Source organism: Cucurbita moschata, unplaced genomic scaffold (assembly GCF_002738365.1).
Source record: "Cucurbita moschata cultivar Rifu unplaced genomic scaffold, Cmos_1.0 Cmo_Scf00025, whole genome shotgun sequence".
NCBI lineage: Eukaryota > Viridiplantae > Streptophyta > Magnoliopsida > Cucurbitales > Cucurbitaceae > Cucurbita > Cucurbita moschata.
In genome coordinates, this window is record NW_019268541.1 from 2,904,263 (window position 1) to 2,915,014 (window position 10,752).

Sequence of the window (10,752 nt, forward strand, 5' to 3'; positions counted from 1 at the left end):
AACCCAACTCAATCCATATCATTTAAATTAAGCTGAATTCAAATACTTTATGCATTTAATTGGTTCATATTATCAAATTGTTAATTTTATACATTTTTTATACAAAACAATTATATATACTAGTTTCATCTGATTAATTATTCCCTAATAACTCTTAAAATTAACTTTTAATTTAGAATACAGTATTTTTTACTATATATATATATATATTGAAATATATTTATAATTTTTAATTGAATGTTTGAAAATAAATAAATAAACATTTAATAATAATAAAAAATACAAAAATAAAAGAACTTCCCGCCAACTTCAAAATCTTGACCCTTTTCCCGACACTATAAAAGGGTCTTTCCCCTTTTTCCCCCTCAACTTTTGCGCGTTTTTTCTTCTTTCTCCTTTTCCGCCGTTCGTTCGCTCTCTCCTCTCCCACAATGTCTTCCAACCGACGCTCCAAATCCGCCGCTCCCATCTCCCCTAAGCCCGACGCTGATGCTTCTTCCCCTAACAAGAAGCTCAAATCCGAGCTCAATGGAGATGGAACTCCCATTTCACATTCCCCCGCTAAACTGGCTTCTCAGAGCACGAAGGTGAAGGCGGAATTGAGCGGCGACGAGGACTATGATTCGGCTAGGTTCGTGGAGCCCCGCATTCCGGATAGCGAGGCGAGAGAACGGTGGCCTCTGCGGTATCGGGGAAAGGTAGTTGAAATTCCTTCCCGAAATTTTGGTAATTTTGGTGTATTTGTGTGTTATCCTCCTTGATGTGGATATTCAATGTGTGGAAGCGCTTAATTCGAATACTGGAAGTCTTGTATTGCTGCTTGTTGCTGGATTTTTTTTTTATTGTTGGTTTTCTAGGACTTTAGCCGCAAGAAAATGGGGTTTTCTGTTGGACGATGAAAGTCCACCTCGGCTAATTTAGGAAATCATCCTGGGTTTATAATCAAGGAATACTATCTCCATTGGTACGAGACCTTTTGAGGAAGCTCAAAGCAAAGCCCTGAGAGCTTATGCTTAAAGTGGACAGTATCATACCATTGTGGAGAATCGTGTTTGTCTAACATTTTCTACTTGTTTTCTACTTGTTCTTGGGCGAGGTTGAATTGAGGTGGACATAGTACCTAGGATTAGGTGAGAGGAGAAAAATGAGAGACCCAAGAAAACTATCATTGGGTTTTCCTTTGGTGAAGGACTATTGTTTGTTTCAAGCTAAAGGGATGTAAAGGCTTCTCTAGTGAAGTGGTTAATAATATTCAACTATCATTGGGTAAACAATAATTCAAAAATGTGTAATAGGTCAAGTTAGGACCACTCAACAACGCGCACACTCGATCAAGATGAACATAAAGAATAAGAGAGAGAAAATACAAGGAGGAATATTGGCTAAAGGTTTGATTGATGACTTAGGTATGTAAGAGAATACAAAGAAGGAAGAAAGTACGCATTGGAAGCACTGCCTAATCGAGTATATATAGAGTTTCAATTTACTAAATATAACTTTCAAAGATTTAACCACTTACGAGAAATATTTACCAAACAATCTTCTACATGTAGACTGATACAGTCAACTCCAACAATCTCTCACTTGGAAACTGATCTAGTCAACCAAGAATTTCATTCTCAATCTGTACCAGACCACTTGAGGCTTTGCACAACCTCAGTGTTCCAACATCAACACAAAATGTTTGCTAGATTCCTTGCACCCTCTGTCTTCTCCAAACACATCATCATCTTCCACTAACCTTCGAGTGAAATGGCTTCACCTTCTGTGTTTTGTCTTTGAATGATAGATCGGGTTTCTCACCAACTGCATGACACTTTAACTATCTACCTGAAGAATCTTCTCGCTACTTCATGCTTAATTCTTCTAGATAGTTTGTCATCCATATCATTTCCTTTCCAGCTTTAGCTATTGCCACGCACTCAGCCTCAACAGATGAAAGAGCAATGCATTTCTGAAGCCTAGATATCCTATCATCCATGGCTTGCTCCTTGGTTGTATCCTCCAATTGTAGGGCCTCATCAAAGGGCTCTTGTTCCCCTTCATCAATCACCAACCGATAGTGTAAAGAAGGTACATACCTATCTGGTACTCTGATGGCTCTGGATGATCTTTTCAACACCTGCTCAAGTGTCACTTGCTTCGCTTTTGGTTCCTTAGCAACAGTCTCAGAAGTTTCTTGAGTATCCGCTACAACATCAATAGGTGAATCTTTCTGCAACTCAACCTCAACTCCAACTTTCTTCACCTCTGGTTTCACAACAACAGTCTTAGGAGTTTCTTGAGTATCTGCTACAACATCACTAGGTGAATGTTTCAGCAACTTAATCTCAACCCACTTGCTTCGTTATCTCGATACTTTTCTTCAATTCTCTAACAGTCTTTGTTAAGCCAACTCGTTTCTGTTTGCTCATAACGCAGTTCTCACAAGGACTCATATCTACAGATTTCAGACCTTCCAGAACTTCTTCCGCAGTTGGCATCTTCATTCCTTTAACGCTCATATGTCCAAGTCTATTGTGCCATATACTTGAATTTGAAGCACTCTCAACAACAGCAGCTATGTTCATACACCATGCAGTGGTGTATAAAGTTCCAAATCTTGTGCCATGTGCTACCACCATAGCACCCTTCACAATCTTCCACGAATTCTTCCCAAACTCTGTTGCATAACCTGTGTTATTCAATTGACCAATAGAGATCAGGTTCTTCTTGAGACCAGGAATATGTCTGACATCCTTTATGTTCATTGACTTCCTGTCGGAGTTTTTATGCAGACATCCTATTTTTCTTCAATCTTTAAATCTTTGTTGTCGGCAAGATACACCTTCTCGAAATTTTCAGACTTGAATTTTCTAAATAACGCTTTATTTGGAGACAAATGAAAAGATGCACTTGAATCCAAAATCCAAAATTCAATCAGACTGTCCACGCTGAGGATTAGGGCATCCCTAATGTTTTCTGTTGAATGTATAGAATCATCGTCATCCTCTGATTTGTGATTCTGCTTCCTCTTTGTACAATCTGCTTGGAAGTGCTTTTTTCTCCACAACTCCAACACTTTACATTTGGTTTGTTTGGAGATTTTCCTCGGTTCCTTGATTTTGATCGTCCATTGTTTAGGCCCTTTGATTTACTTCTTCCCCTTCGATCAACATTGAGAGTATTGCCTGATGAATCTCCGATTTTTTGTTTGCAAATACTTGCGCTAAGAACTACATCTCGAATTTCATCTAACTAAAGTTTATCAGATCCTCGTGAACTGCTAATCGCGGAAACAATAGTATCCCACGACTCGGGTAAAGATGACATCAAAATCAATGCCTTAATTTCATCTTTGAAATTAATATCCACCGAACTCAGTTGACTTGTAATCATATTGAATTCGTTTATATGACCAGCAACAGATCCATCTTCAGACATTTGTAGATTAACAGCCTCTGCATCAAATATACCTTGTTCATAGTCGACAGTTTCTCTTACATATTCAACAGCGCCTTAACAAACCTGACGTTGTCTTCTCCTTGATAATATTGAATGCCACATTTTTTAATCGTGTCAACTGGATCAACCCTAAAGCTTGACGATCCTTGAGCTTCCACTGCTTTGTGGTCATAGTATTCGGCTTCACCCCCAACAGGGGTCCGTGAAGACCTTTCTAGTACAGACAATCTTCAATCTGCATCTTCCAGAAACTAAAATCGGATCCATCAAACTTTTCAATTTCAATCTTTGAAATTTTCATCTTCATAGATTGTGATGAATTTCGCCTTGCTCTGATACCAGTTGTTAGGATTACTCAACAATGCACACACTCGATCAAGATGAACACAAAGAACAAGAGAGAGAAAATACGAGGAATATTGACTAAAGGTTTTATTGATGATTTTAGGTATATACAAAACAGAGAATACAAAGAATGAAAAAAGTACATCTTAATGACTGCCTAATCGAGTATATATAGGGTTTCAATTTACTAAATATAACTTTCAAAGATTTAACCACCTCCAAAGATATAATCTACCAAATATATCTCTATCAAATCTTTACGAAATATCTACCAAATATATCTCTGATCTTTACGGTAAATAATAGGCATCAGGCTCCATATCCCAACAAAACTTTCAACTTCGTGTTTAATAATATTCTCCATATTTAACATCTTTACTTTTCTCTTAATGCTGCTGCTATTGTTGGAGTTTGCTTCTTCATTTTATATATATCTTGGCCACAGCTTGTGTGTAGTTTAACTATTCTCATGGTCATGGGACAACAATATGATCTTATTGTTGGGGATTATTGAGAGGACTAGTCTCGCATTGGCTAATTAAGAGGAAAATCATGGGTTTATTAAGTAAGGAACACTATTTCCATTGGTACGAGGCTTTTTGGGAAACAAAAAACAAAGCCATGAGAGCTTATACTCAAAGTGGACAATATCATACCATTGTGGAGGGTCGTGGTTCATAGCATGGTGTCAGAGCCATGTCCTTGACTTAGCCATGTCATAGAATCCTTAAGTGTTAAACAAAGAAGCTGTGAGTCTCAAAAGTGTACTCATGATTCAAGTGTTGAACAAAGGGTATACTTTGTTCGAGGGCTCCAGAGAAGGAGTCGAGCCTCGATTAAGGGGAGGTTGTTTGAAAGCTCCACAGGAGGCCAAAAGGGAGGCTATGTGATGTACTTTATTCTAGGGGAGGATCGTTGAGGATTATTGAGAGGAGTAGTCCCACGTTGGCTAATTAAGAGGAATATCATGAGTTTATAAGTAAGGAACACTATCTCCATTGATACGGGACCTTTTGGAAAAACCAAAAGCAAAGCCACGAGAGTTTATACTCAAAGTGGACAATATCATACCATTGTGGAGGGCGTAGTTCCTAGCACCTATTGCATTTGTTTGCTAAGGTCTCTTAATGTTATTTTTAGTTCAAGCCTTGTTATATTAGAAAAAATACAAGTAATGTAAATTTATATATAAACATGCATGTTGATACAGCGATACTGAAATGTTTCTTGTGCCATTGATCTCCAAGCTCACCAGGCAATTACTGCTTAGGCTCTTTAGTATATCGATCTTTACTTGACGTTTTGAACCATACATTACTATGCTTGTATAAGTACGACACACTAAGATTTGGTTCTAGCTTGACTCACATCTACTTATTTTCTTTTATTTGTTCAGAAGAAGCAGCAGGTAGTTGGGGAGAAAAATTCAAGGTAACGTCTCTAGTTCATGAACTATCCAACTCTTGCTAATAACTATATGCTTGTAGAATACATACCCACATGCAAGATTTATTGTGATGTCCCATATTGGTTAGGGAGGAGAACAAACCACCATTTATACGGGGTGGAAACTTTCCCCTAGCAGACGCGTTTTAAAGCCTTGAGGGGAAGCCCGAAAGGGAAAGCCCAAAGAGGACAATATCTGCTAGCGGTGGATCTGGGCCGTTACATTTATTTATCTCGGTTCTAATCATTTTTATTGTAACTCAAAATGAGCTTTATGAAAAGAAATGTAGTACACGAGTACTGCAGACTTTTATTGAAGAGAGCGGATTTCTTTCAATATTAATGGTTTTCTTTTTCTTGGTGCTTTTTTGTTTCTGTTATCTTATAGGGATGACGCTGAGGAGGTAATTCAGGCTCAGCGTCATTACTCACAGGCTGAAGTTGACAATACCATTTACAATCTCTTTGATGATGCCCATGTTAAGGTGCGATTTACATACTCAAGTTTAAAGTTTTAATTTCTTTTAAAGTTCTGTAGGATACTTTTTCCTTGTTTAAATTCTTGGCGTAGATTCTTATATTAATTGTACATGGAAGGTTGTGTTTAGGCTGAAGATGGGGAGGAAGATTATATATGCAGAATTGTTGAAATGTTCGAGGCTGTCGACGGGCAACTATATTTCACTGCTCAATGGTATTATAGAGCTAAAGATACTGTAAGATGAACATAATGCGTTTCGATTATGTTTTACTCAAACTGTTCTTGGCCTGGTAATCAATTGACATTAGATTTTGTTTGTTACATTTTAGGTTGTGAAAGATCATGCTCATCTCATCAATGACAAGCGTGTATTCTTTTCAGAAGTTCGGGATGATAATCCATTGGATTGTCTTGTTAAGAAGCTAAATATAGCTAGAATTCCTCTAAGTGTATGATTTTTACATTTGTACATCTGTTTGAGGGTTTTCTTACTAGGATGATGCTAATTTTGTTTGCTTGTTTTTTGTTTCAGATGGCCATGGATAAGAAGAAAACCCGTCTTCCAGCTTGTGACTTCTACTGTGACATGTTATACTTGTTGCCGTATTCCTCATTCGTTAAACTGCCTGAAAGTAAGTTCGTAAAAGAATTAATTTCTTAGAACATGTCTCCGTTCGAAATGGCCCATGATAGAAATATGTCGAAACAAATAACTGCAGCAGGAAGAACAACTTGAGGGGAGAGAGCTTTTAAATAGAGGAACCTTAAGCACTTATGCTTTTCAATGATCTTTGTTGTTGTGAAAATAACATACATCTCATAAATATTTATAGTGGACAAAGTGTAACTAGTTTCCTAAACTTTCTCCAAAACCTATTCAAGCCAATAACTTCTTAACAATTATCCTCTAAGTTAATAACTTCTTTTGCTAAGTCAAACTTATTATTAACTTACATCCTTGACAATCTATAGTTCTCACATGTATGTAGGTGAGAAAAGGGTTGGCAGTGAGACGTCGTCGACAATTTCCTCCGAGGGTGATACCAATGGACCATGTGAAGTGACCTCAATTGGGGATGTCACTCAAGCACATCAGTGTTGTAAGCCTGATGTTGCACTTCTTGATTTATATTCAGGATGTGGTGCCATGTCAACTGGATTATGTTTAGGCGGCAATTTGTCTGGGGTGAACCTAGTCACAGTACGTTGCTTCACATATTTTAAACAGCTGATCACATGAAATTTATTTCATAGCTTCATTTTTTTCCTCTCTGTTTTCTTCTCTTGTTTAACAGAAATGGGCAGTTGATTTAAATCAATATGCTTGTGAAAGTCTAAAGTTCAATCACCCAGAGACAGAGGTAAACTTTTTATGATTGAATTCAACTTGATATTCAACCATAATAGACCTTGTGCTTTCTTAGCTTGTTCTATATTGCAGGTTAGAAATGAAATGGCAGAAGATTTTTTATCGTTGTTAAAAGAGTGGGAAGTGCTTTGCAAATATTTTTCTTTGATAAAAAGTGAAGGGCCACAACAAAAGTACGTAGATCTTTTTGCTAATGAAGAGGAAGAGGAAGATGAAGGGGAAGATGAAAAGACTGAAGATGATGAAGAAGTGTTTGAAGTGGAAAAAATACTTGCAATATGTTACGGTGATCCTAATGGAACTAAAAAGCGTGGATTGTTTCTTAAGGTATTTGAATGCTTGAATCTTAATTAAAAGTTTGCTAAATCAGTTATGTGGATATGACTGTGAACCAATATTTGATATTTTTCATCGTAATAATAGTTGGTTGGGAGGAGAACGAAACACCCTTTATAAGGGTGTGGAAACCTCTCCTTAGGAGACGCGTTTTAAAAACCTTGAGGGTAAACTCGAAAAGGAAAGCTCAAAGAGGACAACATCTGTTAGCGGTGGACTTGGGGCATTACAAATGGTATTAAATCTAGACACTGGGCGATGTGCCAGCGAGGAGGCTGAGCCCCGAAGGGGTGGACACGAGGCGGTGTGCCAGCGAGGAGGCTGAGCCTCGAAAGGGGTGGACACGAGGCGGTGTGCCAGCGAGGAGGCTGAGCCTCGAAGAGGGTGGACACGAGGCGGTGTGCCAGTAAGGACACTGGGCTCCAAAGGGGGTAGATTGCGGGGGTTCCCATCAATTGGAGAATGGAACGAGTGCCAGCGAGAACGCTAGACCTCGAAGGGAGTGGATTGTAAGATCCCATATTGGTTGGGGAGGAGAACGAAACACCCTTTTTAAGGGTGTGGAAACCTCTCCCTAGTAGACACGTTTTAAAAATCTTGAGGATAAGCCCAAAGAGGATAATATCTACTAGTAGTGGACTTGAGGCTTACAAATGTTCTTAGCTATATTCTTTAACTTAGTTGATATGGGTTGTTTAATCCCTTAGTCCATAAGTTATTTTTATTTAAATGTAGGTTTCCTGGAAGGGTTATGGCTCTGATGAAGACACATGGGAGCCAATTGAGGGATTGAGGTACATATTCTAGTGAAGTTGTCTTGCCTGATATCGTTGTTGTTCAAGCATTTGACTGAGTTAAACTTTACGTTCTATTTAACAGCAACTGCAAGGAAAAGTTGAAAGATTTTGTGACAAATGGTTACAAATCAAAGAGCTTACCTTTGCCTGTAAGTTTAATTATTTTACTTACTTTTTTTCTTCAATATTATTCTTATTAGAACTTGTGGGTTGGTAGGGTGATGTGGATGTTATCTGCGGAGGGCCTCCTTGCCAGGGTATTAGTGGTTTCAATCGCTTCAGGAACATAGAAAATCCACTGGAAGATGAGAAAAACAAACAGCTTGTTGTCTTCATGGACTTAGTGGAGTATCTTATGCCTAAATATGTTTTGATGGAGAATGTAGTAGATATAGTAAGGTTTGCCAATGGATATCTGGGACGGTATGCGCTTGGTCGTTTAATATCAATGAATTACCAAGTTCGTATGGGAATGATAGCAGCAGGTGCATATGGACTTCCACAGTTTCGTAGGCGAATGTTTATGTGGGGTGCCCAACCAACAGAGGTTGGCTCATAACTACATTGGTTTTGGTAGTAGGGACCTTGTGAAACTTGTAATAACATTCATTTCCCTTGTTTTCAGAAGCTTCCACAGTATCCTCTTCCAACTCATGATGTTGTAGTGAGGGGTGGAGTTCCTACTGAATTTGAGGTATGGAATTGTTATTGAGGCATTGTGGTTTAGTTTGTTGTTTGATTTGATGAGAATATATGATTATAATGCACAGATGAATGCTGTTGCTTTTGATGATGGACATAATGGCGTTGAGTTGGAAAAAAAGCTTCTTTTGGAAGATGCAATTTCTGATCTTCCTGTTGTATGTTCTTACCTTTCTTAACACTTTGGATTTCAGTGATTAATTTTGTTCTTAGTTTTGTTTGCATAATTATGTGCAGGTTGGAAATGATGAGCGTCGAGATGAAATGCCTTATGATAAACCTCCCATGACTGAGTTTCAGCGTTTAATTAGATTGCCTAGGGAAGGTTAGCTACTTTGTTTTTGTTTCCTTCCCCATTCAACCGCTACTAAATATTGTTCTCTTTGAATTTTCCCTCAAGGATTTTAAAACGTGTTTGCTTGGGAGAGGTTTCCACACCCTTAGAAAAAATGCTTCGTTCTCCTCCCCCAACCGATGTGGGATCTCACAATCCACTCCCTTTTGGAGCCCAACGTTCTCACATGCACTCGTTCCTCTCTCCAATCGATGAGGAACTCCCAATCCACCCCCTTGGAGCCCAGCTTCCTCGTTGGCACATCGTCCAATGTCTGGCTTTGATACCATTTGTAACAATTCAAGCCCACCGCTAGTAGATATTATCATCTTTGGGCTTTTCTTTTCGGGCTTCCCCTTAAGGTTTTTAAAACGCGTATGCTAGGAAGAGGTTTCCACACCCTTTTAAAGAATGCTCTGTTCTCCTTCCCAACCAATATGAGATCTCACAATCCACCCTTCTTCGGGGGGCCAGAGTCCTCGTTAGCACACGTTCTCTTCTCCAATCGATGTGGGACCCTCCAATCCACTTCCTTCGGGGCCCAGCATCCTTGCTGGCACACCGCCTCGTGTCCACCCCCGTTGTGGCTCAGCTTCCTCGCTGGCACATTGCTTGGTGTCTGACTCTGATACCATTTCATCCAAAGTAAAATAGAGCTAACGAACGTTGTCCTTGGTTATAATCTTGAATATGATTTAGTCTAAGGGTTTCTTCTATTTTCTTTATTTGAATATCATTTACAGAAAGGTTTGATTGTTCTACAAAGTCTAAGCCAGCAATGCACGAATTATACGATCATCGGCCACTTGAACTAAATACTGATGACTATCAACGTGTTTGTCAGATCCCAAAGAGAAAGGTTTTCTAAAATATTAATGCCTTTGATATGCTTTTTTAACTTTTAATATTCATTCACTAACCTATACCTTTTTCATAGGGGGCAAACTTCAGAGATTTACCTGGCGTTCGTGTTCGCCCTGATAATAAAGTTGAATGGGATCCTGATATTCAGAGAGTGTATTTGAAATCTGGAAAGCCTTTGGTAAGATTTTGTATCTTACACATGTTTAACTTTAATAAAAAACAACTTGAGATCCCACCTCGGTTGGGGAGGAGAACGAAACATTCTTTTTTAGGGTGTGGAAACCTCTTCCTAGCTTACGTGTTTTAAAAACGTTGAGGGAAAGCTCAAAGAGGACAATACCCGCTAGTGGTGGGCTTAGGCTCTTACAAATGGTATCAGAGTCAAACACTAGGCAATGTGCCACCGAGGAGGTGGACACGAGGCGGTGTGTTAGCAAGGACGCTGAGCCCTGAAGGGGGGTGAATTGGGGGGACCCACATCGATTGGAGAAGGGGATGAGTGTTAGTGAGGACGCTGGATTTCGATGGGGGGCGGATTGTGAGATTCCACATCGGCTGGAGAGGAGAACGGATCATTCTTCATAAGGGTGTGGAAACCTCTCCCTAGTAGACGTATTTTAAAATCCTTGAGAGG

General features: G+C 39.0%; 1 protein-coding gene across 2 annotated transcripts in view; it reads left to right on the forward strand.

The window, feature by feature from the left end:
* Window positions 1-368: 368 nt before the first annotated feature.
* Window positions 369-10,752, forward strand: part of LOC111461317 (DNA (cytosine-5)-methyltransferase CMT3-like) — a 13,987-nt gene continuing 3,603 nt past the window's right edge. Inside the window, exons 1-17 of one of the 2 annotated variants that reach the window (XM_023104811.1) lie at window positions 369-698; window positions 5,186-5,220; window positions 5,624-5,720; window positions 5,844-5,951; window positions 6,046-6,165; window positions 6,249-6,348; window positions 6,706-6,917; window positions 7,012-7,077; window positions 7,158-7,412; window positions 8,157-8,215; window positions 8,301-8,367; window positions 8,436-8,765; window positions 8,844-8,912; window positions 8,989-9,078; window positions 9,158-9,245; window positions 9,998-10,113; window positions 10,192-10,296. In XM_023104811.1, the coding sequence (XP_022960579.1) occupies window positions 432-698; window positions 5,186-5,220; window positions 5,624-5,720; window positions 5,844-5,951; window positions 6,046-6,165; window positions 6,249-6,348; window positions 6,706-6,917; window positions 7,012-7,077; window positions 7,158-7,412; window positions 8,157-8,215; window positions 8,301-8,367; window positions 8,436-8,765; window positions 8,844-8,912; window positions 8,989-9,078; window positions 9,158-9,245; window positions 9,998-10,113; window positions 10,192-10,296 (2,184 nt within the window). In that variant the 5' untranslated portion in view covers window positions 369-431. Of the gene's footprint in view, window positions 699-5,185; window positions 5,221-5,623; window positions 5,721-5,832; window positions 5,952-6,045; window positions 6,166-6,248; window positions 6,349-6,705; window positions 6,918-7,011; window positions 7,078-7,157; window positions 7,413-8,156; window positions 8,216-8,300; window positions 8,368-8,435; window positions 8,766-8,843; window positions 8,913-8,988; window positions 9,079-9,157; window positions 9,246-9,997; window positions 10,114-10,191; window positions 10,297-10,752 lie in introns of those variants that run through there. The other variant, XM_023104812.1, reaches the window with a different exon arrangement.